Here is a 20,780-nt window from a genome sequence, read left to right as displayed (position 1 = left end):
TACCCTTCCTCATCCTCTTATATTGGCTCCACTGTCTCTCCACAGGCCTTGGTGACATCACACAGCAGCTGAATCAAAGTGAATTGGCAGTGTTACTGAATCTGCTGCAGAGCCAAACCGACCTAAGCATCCCTCAAATGGCACAGCTGCTTAACATCCACTCCAACCCAGAGATGCAGCAGCAGCTGGAGGCCCTGAACCAGTCCATCAGTGCCCTAACAGAAGCCACTTCCCAGCAGCAGGACTCAGAGCCCCTGGCCCCAGAGGAGTCTTTGAAGGAGGCGCCTCCTGCCCTAGTGGTCCAGCCTTCAGCAGAACAGACAACCTCTGAGGCTTCAAGCACACCAGCTGACATGCAGAATATGTTGGCAGTTCTTTTGAGTCAGCTGATGAAAACCCAGGAGCCAGCAGGCAGCCTGGAGGAAAACAACAGTGACAAGAACAGTGGGCCACAGGGGCCCCGAAGAACTCCCACAATGCCACAGGAGGAGGCAGCAGGTAAACAGACCGGTCATGAATCTCATTGAGCTCAGGTGCTGTTGATCCTCTTAAAAATCTCTTTAACATTTTCTTTTTCACATCAATGGCCTCAGTTTCAGTTTTCTGTAACCTAGTCTACAGGAGAACATAGCACCCAATGATGTATTTCTTACCCAGCTTCTATTTAAGTCTCAGAGCTTCTCAAAGCACCTTCCATATACTGATGGTTTTTCCATTTCCTAGGAGGTAGGTAAGTAAAACCTCTGTGTTTTAACCCAAGGAAACCACAACCATAACCACTGTGTAAAATGGTTGCCAACTAGTACTAGCACTTGAAAAATCTGCTTTCCAAATAAACTATCATCAGATTGTACAAATAGTCGATTTTACTCCAATGTAGTGGATAAAGTCAAGAAAACTCTAATAAAATGCCATTGTTAATCTCTTGAAGAATAATTTGGAAATCTAAGTAGATAAGTGTAACACCATACATTTCCATTTCCAAAAAATAATAGCATATAAAAATGTTTTTTAAATCTGTGCTCCTGAAAGAGACCATTGAATGGACCCCAAGTTAGGAAGTGAGCATTACATAAAGAAAAATCTGAGCAAAGGAAATATGTTACACCTTGACCTGACATGACCACAGCATGCAATTTTATTAGAGGAAAGAAAAGTTTAAATTTTCTAATTCTGATTTACAGTCTGGTTTGCAAAATGTTTACTTATCTGAAAGTGTTTTCAACTCCTTGGAAATTTTCGCTGTCCATGAAGACCCCATGAATTGGGGAATAAGAAGAGGCACAAGGGCTGATGAGGTACACTAACTTTCAACTTTAGGTCGTCTTACATTCACATTTCATACGGGATGGTACAGAAGTGTATGCCTTATTTCCACTGGTATACAAATATATAAGCTATTTTTCATATGTAAAGCTTTTTAAAACTGGAAGATAACAAATAAAATTAACCTCTTTACTTTACAGATAGGGAAACTATAATCCAGGGAGTTCTATAAGCCTGCCTATGGTTCCACTGCTGAAACTGTATTATTGGAAGAGCAGAATTAGAACTGGTGTACTTTTCTTAATGTGTTTCTTTTTAGTGTGTTTTTAAATTCACTTTGTTACTCTGACATACTGATTCATTTGCTTTTAAGAGACTCTAGGACAGGGTCTTGCTAATCTAGAATTAAAGCAGGCCTCTTTGTCTCTTCCCCCACATCTTCTTCCTCCTCCCCACTCCAGCAGAATTCATCTATAATCAAAATATCTTAAAGAAGTCATCAAATTAAATAGTATAGTGATTGAAAGAAATTCACCCAATAATTGAGCCAACAAACGTGAGATTGAACTAAAATTAAGACCTGGCCGATAGCCAGAAATTGTTGGATTTACTTTTCAGGGAAGAGTAAAAATACCACTCCTTTGTCACCGCTGGATGGTCCAGTTTTCCTGTTATGTCTCCTCTTCTTGTTGCTCCCCAGCTGCCTCATGTTTGGCCATTTTATTGTTCATTAGCATTTCCACCAGAGGGCAGACTGAGTCAGCCAGAGAAGGTGAAAATCTGTCACTTTGACTACCCTTCACTTGTATGGGGAAAGAGTTATGGTTGAAATCTAATGAGTCAATTGAAAATTTTAAATTATTTGTACATTTTATTAATACCTCCCTCCAATAGTACAGACTGTTGAGAATTGGCAATATTGTTAACACTAAATCTCATAATAGTATTTTTTAAAATGTGATCTTTTGACTCTTTTAAGTAGTTTTATTTTACTTTAATAGTTATTTACAATCTATCTGCTTTTCTAATTTGAGACAGTTTTCATCCTCTCATACATGTGAATTTCAGCTCAAGAATTAGTTCTATTGAAATACAACTAGAGGCACTTGGGTGGCTCAGTTGGTTAAGCATCTGACTTCGGCCCAGGTCATGATCTCATGGTTCATGGGTTCGAGCCCCACATTGGGCTCTGTGCTGACAGCTCAGAGCCTGGATCCTGCTTCAGATTCTGTGTCTCCTTCTCTCTCTGCCCCTCCCCTGCTCATGTTCTCTCTCGTTCTCAAAAATAAACATTAAAAAATATTAAAAAAAAGAAATATAACTAGACTATTTACATAAAAGGCAAAGTTTAAATATGAAAAGTAGTATAGCTAGAAGAATAAGTTTAGCTTTGCTCACTTACACGGTTAGACATTTTTAAAGTTGTTTGCCATCAATATTTTAAAAAAGTAAACCTTAGTGTTTTATGTATAACTGGTATTGAGATATTCTTATGTAGTGAGATACATACTATTGACAGCAACAAGCTCTGAAATCTATAGAAGTTTGTAGTCCAGTCAGCTCTCCTTTGTCAGTATGTCGTCTTTTCAATTGTGAGTTTTCTATAGCTGATTTTTTGTCCTTAAGTTTATTTTTACCTACCACCTACTCAACCAGTCAATCTGTCAACAAGCAACTTGGGTGGGTACTGTATACAGGGTGACCAACTCATCTGAGTTCTGTATTGGTTTTAAAACTGAAAGTCGGCAACCCGAGAACCTGCCCAGTCCCAGGCTAATTGGGACTGTTGGCCACCCCACTTGTAAGTTACATATAGCACCTGACCTCGTCCTTCCACAGCATAATGTTACAGTATTATGTTTTCAGACTTCTTTCATTTGCATGCTACGTAAATACATACTTTACTGATTGTCTTTACAAAATATAATTGTGGTAAATATGCTACCAAACTATAACTAAAAACTATTTCGATTTGTCTGACTAATGACTTTCATATCGGTAGCTCAGATAATAAAGAATTAACTATATGGACGTTTAAAAATATGGTTCCTAGGGAACGGAAACATCAGTCATTTGGAAGATATCCCAAAACATGAAACCTTTTCTTCAGCAGAGTAACTCCCAACTCTTAATAGCACTTTTCTTATTGTACTTGGTTTTGTATGCCCTCAGACTCACTCCATTTTACATCCCTACTCTTCTGCCTTGGCAGTAGTTATCAGACAGTGATTGGCATGCTTAAGCAAATTTAGCCAGCAGGTGGGGAGGTGGGGAGTGATTCAAGAAAGACAAAGATCTTTGGAAAGACATAGTATAAGTTCAATACATTTCTAAATACTTAGTTTTTTTCCATCTCCAAGATAAACATGTTTATCAGCAGCCCAGTCTGCATGACATTGCTGTAGTGATATTTTTCATAGCATGGAAAAAATGTAGGAGGTTGGAAAACAAAATAGAAAATTATGATAGATTACTTTAGTCTTTATAATTACTGTAACATAGGAAACTGAATGACAGAATGGTGGTTAATATCCCTTCAGAATGTGATTATGGGGAGAGGGGACTGAAGTTTGGAGAAGCAAGTGTATATTTATACATGATGGTAATGAAAGGTTTTATTTCATCTCTCCTGTACATTCTTTAAATTCTATTTCAGGTGTTAACCTTATATCATCAAATGTTCTGTAAAATGCATTAGCTAAGTCCATACAAGGTCTCCTATTGTACAGCAAGATTATGTGCTAGAAATGTGACCACAGCATGTGTATTGTTTCCTCTCATCTTCTTTCTTTCTACTTTATTTTCATTAATGTTTTGATCCAACAGCAAAAAGGGGCGGGGAGGCTGCCAACAGCCTACATATTAGAACAGTTCCTTAAGGAAGGAAATGGAGGAAATCTCAGACAAAATTCAGGACAATCATTTGAAACATATGATCTTTTTAACACCAGCTGTTAGATTCAGAATGCAACTGTTTTATTTTAATCACTTGATTTTATTTATTATAAATTGCAATTTCCTGATCCCAAGATTTTATTCTTTATATATATTTGGTTACTTGTGTTAATATTTGTTTATGTTGGGCAGCGTGTGCGTATGTGTGTGTGTGTGTGTGTTTGTGTTTATAATCACATGTGATTTTTAAGATGGTGTTTAAAAGAAGTAACCCTTCCACAGCATGTCCTCCTCACATTCTTCCACCAGAGAAGAGGCCCCCTGAGCCCCCCGGACCTCCACCGCCGCCACCTCCACCCCCTCTGGTTGAAGGCGATCTTTCCAGCGCCCCCCAGGAGTTGAACCCAGCCGTGACAGCCGCCTTGCTGCAACTTTTATCCCAGCCTGAAGCAGAGCCTCCTGGCCACCTGCCACATGAGCACCAGGCCTTGAGACCAATGGAGTACTCCACCCGACCCCATCCCAACAGGACTTACGGAAACACTGATGGGCCTGAAACAGGGTTCAGTGCCACTGACACTGATGAACGCAACTCTGGTCCAGCTTTGACAGAATCCTTGACCCAGACCCTGGTGAAGAACAGGACCTTCTCAGGCTCTGTGAGCCACCTTGGGGAGTCCAGCAGTTACCAGGGCACAGGGTCAGTGCAGTTCCCAGGGGACCAGGACCTCCGTTTTGCCAGGGTCCCCTTAGCATTACACTCAGTGGTTGGGCAACCATTCCTGAAGGCTGAGGGAAGCAGCAACTCTGTGGTACATGCAGAGACCAAGTTGCAGAACTATGGAGAGCTGGGGCCAGGAACCACTGGGGCCAGCAGTTCAGGAACAGGCCTAAACTGGGGGGGCCCAGCTCAGTCTTCTGCTTATGGAAAACTCTATCGGGGACCTACAAGAGTCCCGCCAAGAGGGGGAAGAGGGAGAGGAGTTCCTTACTAACCCAGAGACTTCAGTGTCCTGAAAGATTCCTTCCCTATTCATCCTTCCATCCAGTCCTCTGAAACATTAATGAAATCATTTGCCAGAGCGAGGTAATCATCTGCATTTGGCTACTGCAAAGCTGTCTGTTGTATTCCTTGCTCACTTGCTACTAGCAGGCGACTTGTAAAATAGTGATGTTGGCACCAGTTCCCCCTGGATGGGCTACAGCCAGAACAATTACTTCAACTCTACCTAGTAGATATAAGTAGAGAATGTGGAGAGGGTCATTAAATTGAAAAGTAAATGTTTTATTAGTTCATTTGCCTGCACTTCTTGAGCAGAAGAAGAGGAGAACAGTTTTAATTTTGAGATGGCTCAGGAGAGGCTTTCTTTAGGTTTTTTAAATTTGGAGATTTTTTAAATGATTTCTTTTGAATTTTTTATTTTTTATTTTCTGCCTTTTTTCGTTTGTTTTCCTTTAAATATAATAGTGTTCACAAAATTTGAGCTACTCTTAGGCTTTTGCTATAAGGGAAACAGAGTGACTGGCTGATTTAAATAAATGTTTCCTTCCTCTCCACCATCTCACATTTTTGCTTTCAAGTGAACTTTTTTTCCCCCATTGAGCATCTTGAACATACCTTTTTTCCAAATAAATTACTCATCCTTGAAGTTTGCTCTGCTTTGACAAAAAGACATGCCCCTCTCCCTGCATGACGCAGGTTGTAGAAAGAGGCATTCTTGGGCATGTAGGTAGATTTACCCCATCTCTTCCCTATTTTACCACATCTTTATAGAGTTTCTCATTCTCTCTCTCTCTCTCTCTCTCTTTGAGGCATTTGTTTGGAAAAAAATTAAGTGTTGAGATGCCCAAGAATCTGGGATAATTCTTTACATTTTTGAAATAAAGGAAAGGAAATTCAAACTCCTATATTGTTCTCTGTAACTTTTCAATTCTAAAATGTTTTTTTTTTTTAAACCATGTTCTGATGGTAAAGTTGATTAATAAATGCAGACAGCCTAGGACTTGCTGCTGAGCTGGGATTAGAGACGATGCCTCCATACCTAGAGGGCTAGTAAGAACAGTTATACTGTTTACACATATATTTTTGTCAAAAAAAAAAAAAAACCAACCCTTTGAAACAGAGCATTGTAATATTGTCAAAGAGAAAAGAAATACATCCTGAAAATACATGGAAATGTGACTTAGTTTAGGGTGGATATTTTTCTGAAGATCTATCAATATCTGAGACCTTTTTTAAAAAATAATTTTAAAAGAGCAGACCATGAGAAAGAACAGTATTGACATATACACATCTCAGCATGTATATCCTGCCAGTTCTTTTAGGGAGTTTCCTCTGGAGAGATTTGATTTTGGTTTTATTTTTGGTAAAAGGGGTTAAATGACTTCATGGCAAGATTTTTGCCTTATTATAAACAGGAAACAGAAAATGGAAAGGCTTTCAGGGTGGGATAACTTGGGAGGCTTCTCATTCTGGCTTCCATTTCTGTGTGAATACCAGCATATAAGGTATTTTAAAATCCTACACATTCATATAAATTCTCTGCACAGACTTAGACCTTTGTGAAACCTAGAGTAGGGCCCCTTTACAAAGAAAAGGCAAACATGTTTCAGCATCTTGGAGAATAGTTTTCAGAACTCAAGTGAAATTTTGTGTTTCAATGCCAAGTTCGTATATTAAAAAAATAAAAACTACTTGTAAGAGAAAGGTGCACTAATAAAAAAAGCAACTATAAAGAAATGAAAGAAGAACCCTCTTCAGAAACTTACGTGAAGACTATTTTCCCCGTTACTGAAATAGGTAGATATCCGGTGTGTGTATTTCTTTATTATTCTATGGGTTTTGGTCTGGCCTTGCCCTCAGGGGCAAACATTGATTAGAGAAAGAACCTTCTAGCCATTTTGGCATTGATGGCTTTTTATACCAGTGTGTCCAATTAGATTTGCTAGGCTCACTGACATGCTATTGGAAAATTCCATTAAAGTTCATCTGACTATTTTGTCTGTTGACTTCATAGTCCTCAGACATGGGCCTTTGTATTTTAGAATATTTGAATTTGAGGCATCGGGCCCCACTTCCGTTTTTTTTTTGATTAAAGAACTTAAGCCTGTGATACTTTCAAAAGTGTCTATTCATAGTGAAAATAATTGGTCTCCCATCAAATAATAAAATTCTCTCTATATTTTAATTATATTTTGGTTATCAGCAGTTATCAATAATGTTTTTCCTCCCCCTTCCCACCCCTTATTTTTAATTATGCCAAATATTCTAAATAATATACTTAAGTCTCCCTTCCCCCATCTCTACTTTTAGGGAAGGGGGTGAGTGTATGTATGGATGTGTGTATGTGTACGTATGATCCCATCTCACCTCATATCCCCATTTGGGGAGTCTAGCCTTTACAATGAAAAAATTTGGTAATTTTGACTATTTCTAAAGGCAGACGAAAAAAAGAAACTCAAAATATCCTGGAATCTGTGTGGAGAAAGAAAAGGTATTTGTTAATTTTTCAGCTATGTTATCTATACATGTGATAGAAGTAAAGTTTTTGCAGAATTTCAACTTGACTGTTAGAAAGTTACAAACCCAATTATATTCAAAAGTGGTTTTTGTTTTGTTTTAATTATTGTACCATGGGAGATAATAAGTCTATTAAATACATTATTTTGAACAGATGAGAAATCTGATTCTGTTCATGATTGAGAGCAAAACTGGTTTGACCATGATCATTTTTGTAGTTTTGAAAACAAATTTGACCCAGTTTCCTTAGTTTTTTCTTCAACTGTTCATAGGAATGATAAGGATTGGAAAATGACATCAAATCTATACATTTAAAAGCAGGGCAGTAGCACAAATTTGTAAGTAGAATTTTTTTGTTAGCTTATGCCATAGACATCACCCAGCCACTTTGTGCGTGCGTGCGTGCGTGCGTGTGTGTGTGAGATATGCATATATAGTTACAGTACTAAAATGGTTACCAGCAGGTTTTGAGAGAGAATGCTGCACCAGAAAAGTGTCAGTTGCCACCTCATTCTCCCTGATTTAGGTTCCTGACACTGTATTCCTTCTCTCTCTCGTTTTTGCCCCACATCGGGTGTATCTTGTCTATGTACAGATATTTTGTAATATATTAAATTTTTTCTTTCAGTTTATAAAAATGGAAAGTGGAGATTGGAAAATTAAATATTTCCTGTTACTATACCACTTTTGCTCCATTGCATTTACTTCTTAACCTGTAGCCTCTGAGCAGATCTAATTGTGTACAAAGGGCTTTTTCCTCTACTTTATCTTAGGAGTGCTTTGTCTCAGAATCTCTGTAGTCTCATAAATTTTTTTTTTTTTAAATGGTTCTCAGGGTTTGAAGAGATGCTTCAAAACACTAGACTAGGAATTAGAGAAGAAAAAAGCTGGGGAAAACTGTAAGGTGTGATTTTTTTAAAAGTAGAAATAGTTACACAAATGATGGTGCCGGGTCATCAAAAGAGTTGAGCCTCAGTACCCTGACGCCTGAAAGGAGAGGTAATGGGTTTGAGCTCAGCTTGTCGATGGAAGTTGGTAAGAGGCTGTTCCAAAGAATAGTCTCTTAAACCATAACCACCCCCACCCACCAGTTCCTGTATTACCATGAGTAGAGTAGGCATGGAAATTAGTGTTCCTAGCTCCGTTGAGATTCCTGATGTGTTGCCAATCCAGGAAACGAGTCAAAGTTGTTTATAAGGGTAAAATTCCTATTATCTCCAAAATCTTTTCTATCTCCACCTGAGGAGAGAATTGCTTTGCCTTCTCTTTCATGGTCTAGGACACTAAGAACTAAATTTTCCCTTGTGTGTGCTGCAGTCCTGCTAGTTATGACATAAGTAGATATAAGCAGATGAAGCCCATTAGAAGATAGAAAGGAAGGGGCGGGGGGTGAGGGATAGGTTATCAGGAAGTTGTTGGGGCGAGCAATCATACAGGGTTAACGGGTACACCAGAACAAGGAAATTAGGAAGAGAAATTCAAATACTGGTAATGAGGGTGGCCAGCCTGTTTTTGAACACCCAAAGTTTATGATGTTGCCTCACCTGTGGGCTGTCCTGTTTTTACCCAGGAGAATGGAAAGCTCAAGATTGTTCCAATTCCTGGAATCCTGTGTTCCTGGTTAGCCTCTAGAGAAAAGGAATTTGGTTTTGGTCTTTATATATTGCAGATTCATGACTAGAAGTGTGGATTTCAACCTACTAGGGAGTATTGTTTCCACTTAATAGCAGTGGCTGTCTTTAATTCTAGGCCTGAAGGCTGAGGACCTAACTTGGACTTTTTTCTCTATCACAGCCAAGGCTATTTCTAGTTAGAAAACATGCTGTTTCAGTATCTAAATTTCTTAAGTACTGTCTTTTCCCAGACAGGTATCCTTAACTGTATGGTAAAGTTAATGCCTCAAGTTAACAGTTAATATTTTTGCTGCTGAACTGGGATTTCCTTTGTTATTAAAGATTGCCCCATAGTTTGACTGTGTTTCAGTATGGAGTTACTTCTCTGTTCACAACTTAGTCATCCTGAAGGGCTAGGTGGAATGGAAGTGAGTTCTTCAAGTGAGTAAATGCTCAACTGTTCCAAGGCAGAGGTGGTACTGCTAAGTCTTCTGGTTGCCCTGAGAGGCAAGGTGAGCATTTCTGGACACTTTGGTTAATTTTACTGTCTAGGTGTGGCGTTTCTCATCCGTAGGAATACTTTTAGTGTTCCTTATAGCCTTAGGAATACTCTCAAGTGAATATTTACTCCAAACTAGGTTTGAGAGACTTTAGGGGAAGTATGACATCTGAAGGAATTGCTGGGGGCGACTACCACTCCTCCCCATATGCAGCCATCTCTCCATCTCTCCTGTCCACCCACCTTTTCGTTTCCTATTTTTCACTCACTACCCAACTTGCATGCCTTAAGCCTACCAGAGGTATTGATTGCTTAATCCTGCAAGGTACTTAGAGTTACTGCTGCTTCATAGGTTTGAAGGGTAATGAGTGGCAACTCAGAAGACACATTTCTATTCCAGATCCTCAACTTAACGGGTGAGACATGAAGGAGGAAGTAAAATAATCATGCTTTCTTATTGCTAAGGAGATTCTAATTTACGTTGTGCAGGATACAAGAGATTCCTTTACTGGTCTAGGAAGGGCAGGGAGTCTCAACATTTCACTTCTCATATCCTGAGACAAGCTTTTGGTGATGACATTTCTGAGCTCAGTTGCAGATGGTGTCTGTGGGAAGTAAAGCTTGGTGAGAAGAGGGCCCTGCTTGCTATCCATGAGAAAGCAGATGAGGACTGCTTTGAGGCACTGGTGATTAATCACAAGAATGCCAAAACGCTTTGGCCACTGGATTGCTCTCATATATATTTCAAAAATTAGTCATTCAAGGTTGAGAGAAAGGGGCTGATACTAAGTTAGTCTTTAATACTCTCTAGATGGGTGGTTTTTAGTGAAATTTACTCAATATGTAGCCAATAGCCACAGCATACTTGTCTAGAATAAGAATATGGCCATAAAGTACGTTCACTTAGACATAGGTTTCCTAGGACCTGGAAATAGATTTTTAGATGTCTTCTTCTGGCATGGTTGTAGACTAAAGATAATGTTAATAGTTGCAAAGGAATAAAGGGTAATTTATCCAAGCCAAACCATGTCTTAAGGGAAGCAGCATGGAGAAATCTTACAAAGCCTACAATGTAGCCGTCAGAGCTAAGTGAAAAAGCCTGGGTCTTGGAGGCTGTTTTTTCTTTACTTTAAGGAGCCTATTCTGATGGCTGTCTCAAGGAGAGGATCCTTTGCCTTCTTGTGTCTCAGAACTGCAATACAAAATGAGGGACACCTTTGGTGAAGATTAGCTTGTAGACAGGCCACTCTCCCCACCAAAGCTAATGCAATTTTGAATGCTTTTGGCCCTGGAGCAAAGAAGCCGAATTCAAAGACTTAGAGAAAGCATAGGAATATGATCCCTTTTATAAGTTCAGGAACTTCTGAGTTTGGTCTTGTACCAGTATATGCATTTTAGGTTAGGGGACCAAAGTCTAGAAAATGAAACAATATGAGGAGACAGAAGACAAAGAAGGAGAACTGGAGCAGGCTGGTAGCTGGGCTGCAGAAAGAGACTTAGGGTGTAATTGCTTTTAAAGAAGAGATAAGAATATGGAGTGAAAGGAAAATTTATGGTTGGACTAGTGAAAAGGGATAAGTGCCTTAAAGGTTCACAGTTCATTTCAGGGAGGCCGATTAAAGCACCACTGTGAGTAAAGAGTTCTCCTTGATTACAGTAGTGTTACCTTTATGGTTAGAAGATGGGCCTAGAACCCTTAGGTTGGGAGATGTTTTTCTTTAGGGAGGCTTGATTATATTAAGCAAATAACTCATTTAGGGAAATTTTGCTTCCCACTGCTATCTACATAGTTCAAGAGAATAATTCAGAAATAAGGAATGATATGGATGTATCACATTTAAAAAAGTTATTTGTATTTTTGGAGTTTTAAAACTCTTGGAAGTAGTTTTATACACTTTAGGTCAACCGGGAAACCAGCATTATTCCTCTCCTTTGCTTTTAGATCCAAGTGAAGACAGTGCATAGATGAGTAAACAAAACAGAATATGTGAATTAAACTCACAGACTGTTAGAACTACAAAAGGAAATTAATTTGTCGAGTTCAATGCTGTCTTCAGCCAGCAAACAAACAGGCCTAGAAAGGTTGAGAACTTGTGGTTTGGGGAGGAAGGAGGGAGAGAATAGGAAGTAGCGTTGTTGGGAACCTAATATGTGTCAGGCACTGTGCTAAGCTCTTTGCTTTTATTATCTTGATCCTTAAGCACCTTGAGACTAAAGGATGGAAGGAGTAAAAAAGCAAATCCTTATTATTATCCTGAGCAATATGTAGGTGATAATGGGGAGTGGCAGATCATTTTTTCTGTCTAACCACATAGAGCTAAACTATAGGAAGTGAAAAGTTTGAGTGAGGTTAATCTAAGGAAGTGCTCGCTAAATAGTTCAGACTCATGAATAACTTGTCTATTCCTGAAACCTTCCAAAAATATGTACAGAGGTAGACTAGAGGCAGGACTGGTAGAGAACAAGATTACTCTTGGCTTTGGGATTGATTTGCATTCTAGAAAATCAGCTCATGACCTGAGAATATAGGTTAATATTAAGAGGTAGGGAACAAAATGAGGTTTCTCATCCTAAAGGGTCTTAAAATAAAATAGTGTTTATATACCAGGAATCAAGGAGATAAACAAATGCCTTTGATGACCATGCTTGTTTTTGGGTTTTTGTTTTGTAACACATTTTGAAATCATGAAACAATTTATAATTTTGGAAAGACTTAGTGCCAAGTTCAATGTTGATAGGACATTGCTATTGAGAATAAGATTTTGTTCCTCATAGTTGTTTGATATGCTATCCCAAGAGTTATACCATGAAGGCTGCTTCAGTGGAGAACAGTAATATCATTAGCTGAGTCATTGTCCAGAGTACAGAACAACTTCTGGGGGAGATTAAGGGAGGGCCTCACTTTTTTAGGAGGTTTCTGGATCTAGTGAGATGAGTCTTATACTTGAGTGGAAAGTAAGGAATCAATGTTTATAAGTCAGCACATCATGAATGCAGGCTATAAGATAAAATACTAACAGTACAGAAGTAGCCATAGCCAAGAAATAATTTTTAAAAAATGGAGTTAGCCAGAAAATATTCTTTGAAGGTAATGAAGACGGGAATGGAAGAGAAGGTGTTCAGATGAAGAAAACTCACAGAAGAAAGTTTGTGTGTATTGTGTGCAGAAGTCTGTGAATGGATTAGTGTGGTAAGGGAAGGGAATATTAGGAGAAGCAGTTTTGTCGGCCGAAATAAGGAATTTGGATTTGATTTGGTAAGCATTAATGGGGAGCAGAGCATGGTGGGGATGAATATGATGTTGAGGACTTTCACAGCTGTACTGGGTCAAGGAAGCAAGAAAAGTGTGCTGGGATATTTTGGGTTTTATCTGAGAGCCTGCACTAGAGTGGGACTAGGAGAATGAGAAGAAAGGGAGGGGGTCCCTAGAAATTAGTCAGGCTTGATGATAGTTTGGATGTGAGAGGAGATATGACCCGACATATTTATCCTATTGACGGTGATGGGAGCTTGGAAAAAGGTAGCTGCTTTGTTTTTAAGAAGTAGGAAGTGTACTTCATTAACTAAGTGATGGGATGTGTCTTTGTTCAGTATTGCAGAATCTAAGAGGGGACGGTGCTCCTAGAAAATAGTGAAGTATGTGCTGTGTGCCCAGATGAGCACCTGCCCTTTTCAAAAGAGAGTTTATTGCTGGGGTGTTCCCACAGACTTCAAGAATGCTGTCCCTCTCCAGATCTAGGAAAGAAAATACAGGTGGTTTTGTTTGTTTGTTTGTTTGTTTGTTTTTTACCAGTTTCTTCCCCTTTAATGCTTTGAAAATGGGATATGACTAGCCTGTGGCAGCGTATGCCTGTGGATGCACAATTCTCTGGCTTGTTTCTTGGAAGGCCTTTTTCTGTCCCTCCCTGGGGGTCATTTGTATCTCTGGTTCCTGCTCCCAAAGCCATAAAGTGGGAGCCCCCATTTATTAATTGGGTTGGGATTGGGGAGGGGGTCCACGGGGGACTCTTTAGTGCAGCAGGCGGGGGTCTTCCCGAATGAGCCCATTAGCCAGCCCCAATGGCAGCTGAAACGGGGCCGCAGCCAAGTCCTCTCCGTTTCAAAAACCCTCCATCGCCTGCAGCAGATCAGAACAAGGCCTGCGGGAGCCCTTAGCTTCTGATTGCAGCTGTGAGGAAGGACAAAACAATTTATAGGAAGCCAAGTAGCTCCTGTCTCACTGTCTCTTCCTTTCTGACTTTGGGGAGGGGGAAGACTGGGATGTGGTGCCCCCCCCCCCGCCCCCATTCACCATAGCTTCTTATAAGGACGTGTGGGCCTAATGTAGGATGGAACAGTAGTGAGTGTATTTGCGCTGATTGGACATTTGTGTCAATGCTCTGGATGTGTTTACACATGTCCTTGTTTTCTTCTTCCATCCACATACAGTTGTATTTGATACATGGTCCTCCCTAGGGCAAAGCCAAGTGTGTGCTCAGACAGTCTAAGTTGTATGTTGCGAGGTTGGGGGACGAGGGGGAGACTTATCAACTCTTTCTTTTCCCATACCTGCCTTGACTCTTCTCTTTGTCAAGATTTAGGACTAGATTTACATCACCTCCTCAACATTTCTTTATAATAGAAGGAGTTTGGCACTTAAGGCCTCTTCCTGGAACTCCTTCATTTATCCCTTTGGTTATGCCAACATGAGAAAGGCAGGCATCTATAAGGGACCTTCCGCAGTGGCCCAAAGAGAAGGTGTGAAGGGCAGAAATGTCTCACTTCCTGACAAAAGGAAGTGTCTCTTTCCTCAAAGAATCATAGATGGCCAGAGCTAGAAAGGGACCCTACAGATCACCTAATTCACTCTTTCGGTGTATAGAGTAGGGAAACAGGTTTAGGGAAGGGAAGTACCTTGCCCACTGTCTCACAGTGAGGTAGCAGCCAGCCAACACTGGAATCCAAGAGGCCATAATCTTAACCTACTGGAGTATAGAGCCCCCAGCCTTAAGATTGCCAACTCCTGAGAACAATGAGCTTCCTCAGGGAAGGAAGCTAAGGGCTGTGGGGTTTTGAGGCAGGAGGGACAGATTGAAGGAGAAAGGTAGATTTGAAAACACTAGTAGAGAAACTGTGAAGCATGATAGTTTCTACCTCAAAGACTAATCTTTCCATGATATGCAAATTGTAAAAGTGTAATTTTTATTTAGTCAGGAGCTCTGATTGGTTGGGAAGCAAGTGGCAGCCATAGCCAAAGATCTTCATGCCCTCAGAGTTACCCCCAAGTTCGAGGAGCACTTTGCCATCATCTCTGGGGTTTGGAGAGCAGGAATTTACCCTAAATCTCAACTCTGGCTCCTTTGTATTACAGTAACAGCTGTAGAAAAGCAAAATCAGAAGGAAAAGAGAAAGAAAACACATCTCACTGGGAAACTAAGGGGAGTCTCTGAACAAGAGAAGGGATTATAGAACTCTGAGTAAAATGAGATATTCTCTGAGATTACAGGGAAAAGGGGTTGGAGGGGGCACCTTCTACTCCTCTCCCTTATTAGTTTTGAGTTGTTGGTTTTCTCCTTTGAGGAGGTGGAAGGAAGGTGGTGTGTTGCTGCATTGTGACCTAAGCCCTCAATACTGTGCTCAATGAACTGACATACACAACAGGTCTTGAAATCCTCTCGCTCAGGGCTGAGATGACCCCTCTTTGGAACCCTTACGAGATGTATCTGCAGTCCTTTTCAGTGCTTATTTTCTGAACATACGAGTCTGGGAGCCAATGATGTGCATAGAGGAAAATGCTAGGGTCCCTGAGCTGGAATCACAATCTTGGAGGGAGAAAGGTACCATTGGGCAGCATAGAGATAGAGTTATGAATCTAGGTCTGAGGTGCAGAGGATCTGCAAAATGAACACTGTCTGCCAATGACAAAGAAACAGATCCCAATACATAACTACATTTTCTCCATCACACCCCAATTGATAATATAGGGGGAACGTGAAGCTGGTGCCCATGCAGATTCCTCCCTACATAGGGAATGTGTATGACAGACCTTATTGTCCAAATTGCATCAAGTCTGCTCACAAACCTCCTTTCTATCTCATAGGACTTTCTTGTTTATTTGCCTGCAAGCCTTTTTTTTTTTTTAAGTTTATTTGTTTTTATTATTTTTGAGAGAGAGAATGAGTGGGGGAGGGGAAGAGAGCAAAGGAGAGAAAGAATAAAGCAGGCTCCAAGCTGTTGGTACACAGCCCAGTGCAGGGTTTGATCCCACAAACCGTGAGATCATGACCCGAGCTGAAGTCAAGAGTCAGATGCTTAACTGACTGAGCTACCCAGGTGCCCCTGCCTCCCAATCCTTTATTGAAGAAGCTGTTTTGGACAAGTGAGCCTTGAATACAAGTTGATGATCTGATCTAAAATTAGATGGCCTCCTCTTGAGTCACCTTCTTGCATTAACTTGGCATTAACCTTGAACTTTCATCACCCTTTATAATTCTGGGTTTCACAGCTTCCAATTCAGTTGAATTCCTAACTTAACTTCTTAATTATAGGAACTTTTTTTTTTACTTTATCAGACTGGGAGCTAGTTCTCTGGAGGTAGGCATCTTAGAACAGTTATAACTCTCTCTGGAAGCATACTTACGGTTCATCTTAATCCTTCTGGGCTTTTTGAATTCAGGTTTGAGGGAATCGGAAGAGTGGTGATCATCACCATCACTGTTACCTACGAAGGCCATATTTCTTTTTGGTGTCTAGTCCCTTGTCTCATGTCTAATGTAACCTGTCATTTTCCTTTACAGGTAGCAGCAGCAGGAAGAATGGCCCTTGAAGAGTTCGGTGAAGTCCATCAGTCACCTGGCATCTGGAGCCCTGACACATTCAGTCTCTTTCTTAGACTCTAAAGCAGGTAGGGACCTAAGGCCAATCAGGCTGCAGGATTGCTTTTGTAAAGGATTTCCCTCAACCCCCTTCCCCCATATAACTAGATCTCAAGGAAGTTTCTTATTCCCAAAGACCTCGAGGGGTGTTCCCCTAGCTTTTTATTTGACCCTATTATGGTGTCCTACCTTTTCATTGACAATTGCTCCCCCTGGTAAGAGTAAGTATCTCTCTTATCAGCACCAACAGCCATTTCACTTCCTCTTCTTTCCTTTTGGCCCACTGTGCTAATGGGTTTTCGATAGTGATGTTGACTACTCTTATCTCCTCTCCAACACTTTCCCCACTCACCCACCAAGTGTGCACACACACACGGGCACAGCCCTGCCTTCTTCCCCAAGAAGTTATTTTCTCTCCCTTTTGAGTCAGGATTGGGCATACTGTGCCTTTTTACTACTTCTCATCAGCTTCTCTACCTCCTTTCCAGGTTTGATGGGAGCTCCCACCTGTGCAGACATTGTGCAAAGCATCAGAAGTAGAGGCCTACAAGCCTGCTTCTCTCCATCTTCATTGCCCAGAACCAGACAGGTCATCAGCTTCTAGTGCCCACCCCCACCCTTCTTGCTGCCAGGTAGGTGTGATCCTCTCTCTACCCATCAATCCCATACAAGGTCATATTTCTCTCTGGGAGTATTTCTCTCTGATGTTCTCTGCCTTGTGACTTTTCAGCTTTAGTTGTTAGCAAGATCTTGCTGATGTTAAATATCTGTCTCTTTTCTACAGTACAGAACCATTTCCCCCTTTTAGTGGATGTGGGAAGAAGGGGCCAGTAAACAGATGAGATTTCACACTGGAGGGTGAAGGTACAATGACAGGCAGCATCTCTCTTGGGGCCAGAAGTCTAAAGCCCCAGATGTACATTCTGCCCAGTAACCTGGCATCCTTAGAGAATACCTGGATCTTTTGAGGGAAAGGTATTTATCTGGTGTCTGCTTTCAAGGACAAGGATCTCAGGCTCTGAGAATCTGTCCCTGTTCATTCCCAGACCTCCCTAGGGAGTAAGAATGGATTTCTGTACAGCAGAAACCCACCACTAGGTGATAGTCTCTGGAGTTCAGGTGGCACCTCTTGTCTGGCACCTGTAAAAAGTTGGCAGGGTGCCAGAGCTTCTTCTGCTATCAGATGTGACATCAGCTTACCCTTTGCTCTTAAGCCTCCTCTCTCAGCAGTGCCTCTTTCACCCCTGCAAGCCAGACAACACAAGCAGCTCTAATAAGTGCCTGCTCTGGGTAAGGTGCTTCCCCCACTGGTCACATGCCTTGAGTTGGAGGATGCCATAGATGGAAGGATAGGAAAGCAGAAAATGTCCACAGAAGTGGTCAAGCAGTAAGTATACATGGGTACCTTGATGAATCAGAGAGCACCGACATTTATAATTCTGCCCACCGAATGTCAACCTGGATGTCTGATCCCTCGAAGCTGCTGGGCTACTTGGGCAGCTGCAGTCCTGGTTTCCGCCACACGAGGGTGCTGCTGACCAATTAAAACTCCTGCCCCTTAGCAGACAGAGTTTGGGTGACAGGGCATTCTTTCCCCAAGATAGGGATCAGAGAGTCTGAGAGCTAGGCCCCAAGAAGCCAGTAGAATAATTAGAATCACTTGCTCTTCCTTAAAAATGGCCTGAGACCCTGACTGTTCCATCCTAGTAGCCTGACAAGTCTATGTTTCCAGCCAAATGCCAGAAGCCCCCTAGCTTCACGCACCAAACTTCTTGCCTAGATGCTTTTCTCCCTCGAGGGTAGCAGGTTTCAGCTGTCCACCCCACTATTTCCCAGCCTCTTACACAGTCACTTTCTAGTCCAGAGGGCGGGGGTGCCTGTGATTTTCAGAGAAAAAAAATCTCTCACAATTGTTGTAAGAGAAGTATCTTTGGGGGCGCCTGGGTGGCTCAGTCGTTAAGCGTCTGACTTCGGCTCAGGGCATGATCTCGCAGTTCGTGGGTTCGAGCCCCATGTCGGACTCTGTGCTAACAGCTAACTCAGAGCCTGGAGCCTGTTTCAGATTCTGTATCTCCCTCTTTCTCTGACCCTGCCCTGCTCACGCTCTGTCTCTCTCGCTCTCTCAGAAATAAATAAAACATTAAAAAAAAAAATTTTTTTTAAAAGAGAAGTATCTTTATTAGTGGGAATGTGAGGGAGAGGACTGTGAGAGGGGGAAAGTTCAGCTTTCTGTGCCCCCATCACCTCCCCAGCACAGACTTGCAGAACTCAAGATGATCCAGTGGAGGTTTGCAACTTGAGTGGCCAGAGGATACCCAGGACACCCCAAAAAAGGTTTCAGAAAGCCAGATTGGGGGAGGGCTGCTTTGGCCTTTGAGCTTCAAACCGACCCCTTGCAGTATAATGGTTCTGCCGACGATCCAAGTGGTGATGACACCCCATGGGGGTGAGGTATCCCACAATTGGTCCTCAGTCTCCATGAAGCCCTTCCAGGCTGAACAGGCTAAGGGAGATGACAGAGGTTCTCCTCCTCCCTCCTACCCCCATGCCCGAGGGCCCCTCCCCAGGAGGACAGCTTGATTAAACAGTCGGTGCTGCTGGAATTACTGCACAGCTGGCACTCCCCCCAGCACCCCGAGCAGAGCAGCAGCGCAGATTAAAATCTCCAATTAGCGTTAAAGTGAAGTGAGGAGGTACTGAGGCTGCCAAGGAGGCCAGGCGGGGGCCCTGGGTTGGCAGACACCCCCACTGGTGCCTGGATTCTGAGCACCACCCTTACTCATCCCTTCTTTCCTAGCTCCTCTTCCAACAGCTCTCGGTGCCCATTAGCTTTGCATTGCTTGGGGCCAGAGGGCTTTCCAAAGGGCAGAGGGTGGAGCAGATGCTTTACGGAACAAAATGCTGGGGACACTGTAAGTGTGGAGGAGAATGAGTGACCGGTGCTTGTCAGGGGAGATACCCTGTTCGCAGCCTGCCAGGCAGCCAGGTTGAGGTGACTTCACACTACTGCTGCTCCATTTTGACTAGAAAAGGGGTAAATAGGACTGGTCCTTCCAAGACCCTCTTACCTAGAAAGTGCTGGGTGTTGTGGTGCTCAGACAAACAGCCATCCTTGTATATTTTATCCTATCTGACCCATCTCCTTCTACCCAAATTATGACTCTGTCCTTCCTCCCTCCCTCTGATTTTTTCCTCAGCTTTCCTGTGGGTAGGGGTAGGCACAGCCTGGCTTGGGAGCATCGCCATGCCGTGCCACCTGGGTCCCAGCCGGCTTCTCATTATCTTCTTTGCAGGTTGGGGAAGAGCAGGGATATGCCAAGGATGGAGACCTAAGACTCTCCCAACCTCTGAACATCACACCCTGTCCTAAGGGCCCTCTACCATTTACACTTCTGCCCTGCACCCACCGAGCCTAGAAGGAGGGCAGTACAGCTAGCCACACCCTTTGACTTCCCTCTGCCCCTTTAAGGGAAATGGAGGTGGGTACCCAGCTGACTGAACCTACTCACACCTCCAGAAATTAGACACCAGGGCACAGTGCCACCCTCCCAGGCTGGCACATGCTACCCTGGCAGAGGTTCAAATAGCACCCCCCCTTCATTCTCCCACCCCTATGTCTTCCTCTTCTCTCTCTCTCTTTCTTCCTCTCTCTCTCTTGCTCTCTCTCTCTCTGTTTTTTTTTTTTTTTTTCTCAGCTCAAAGCACAGCTGAGCCTTAAAGGGGGGGGGAGAGACCAAGCTGGGGCAGGGGGGTGGAGAGCTCCAATAGCACGTTTTCACCTGCCATTTAATTGGATGTATTTTTAATTAATGGGACCTCAGGGACCAACATGAGACAATCTGATCTCTGAATAGAGACAGGGGAGGGATTGGGTAAGGGAGGAGGATTGGGCCACTGGGTGCGGTTACCGGGAACCCAGGCCCATCAATCACTGGCCACTTTGCGTTCTGGCATGGAGAATAGTGAGGTGGAGGAGGAGGGGAGGTCCTAGGGAGAGTTGTCAGGATTTCCCCCCAACTGCTAGGACCTCCAGAAAGCATAGAATTGTACCAGTTGACTTGGGTCTGAGGCGCAGAATTGCAGCCAGGTTACTAGGTAAGGCTATTTTCTTGCTCCTGGGATTTTGTCCAGTT

The 20,780-nt window shown here is 42.3% G+C and overlaps 1 protein-coding gene across 6 annotated transcripts in view; it reads left to right on the top strand.

The window, feature by feature from the left end:
- The window catches only part of CDK12 (cyclin dependent kinase 12), a 77,133-nt gene that overhangs the window by 40,910 nt on the left and 15,443 nt on the right, over positions 1-20,780 (top strand). For 2 of the 6 annotated variants that reach the window (XM_039227677.1, XM_039227676.1), the window contains exons 13-16: positions 46-498; positions 4,444-4,861; positions 16,570-16,676; positions 17,136-17,279. In XM_039227677.1, the coding sequence (XP_039083608.1) occupies positions 46-498; positions 4,444-4,861; positions 16,570-16,573 (875 nt within the window). In that variant the 3' untranslated portion in view covers positions 16,574-16,676; positions 17,136-17,279. Of the gene's footprint in view, positions 1-45; positions 499-4,443; positions 7,353-16,569; positions 16,677-17,135; positions 17,280-20,780 lie in introns of those variants that run through there. The other 4 variants (XM_039227674.1, XM_039227673.1, XM_039227678.1 and 1 more) reach the window with 3 other exon arrangements.

This window comes from Hyaena hyaena, unplaced genomic scaffold, assembly GCF_003009895.1.
Source record: "Hyaena hyaena isolate Hyena2069 unplaced genomic scaffold, ASM300989v1 scaffold_29, whole genome shotgun sequence".
Classification (NCBI taxonomy): Eukaryota; Metazoa; Chordata; class Mammalia; order Carnivora; family Hyaenidae; genus Hyaena; species Hyaena hyaena.
This window is presented reverse-complemented; position numbering and strand designations above follow the sequence as displayed.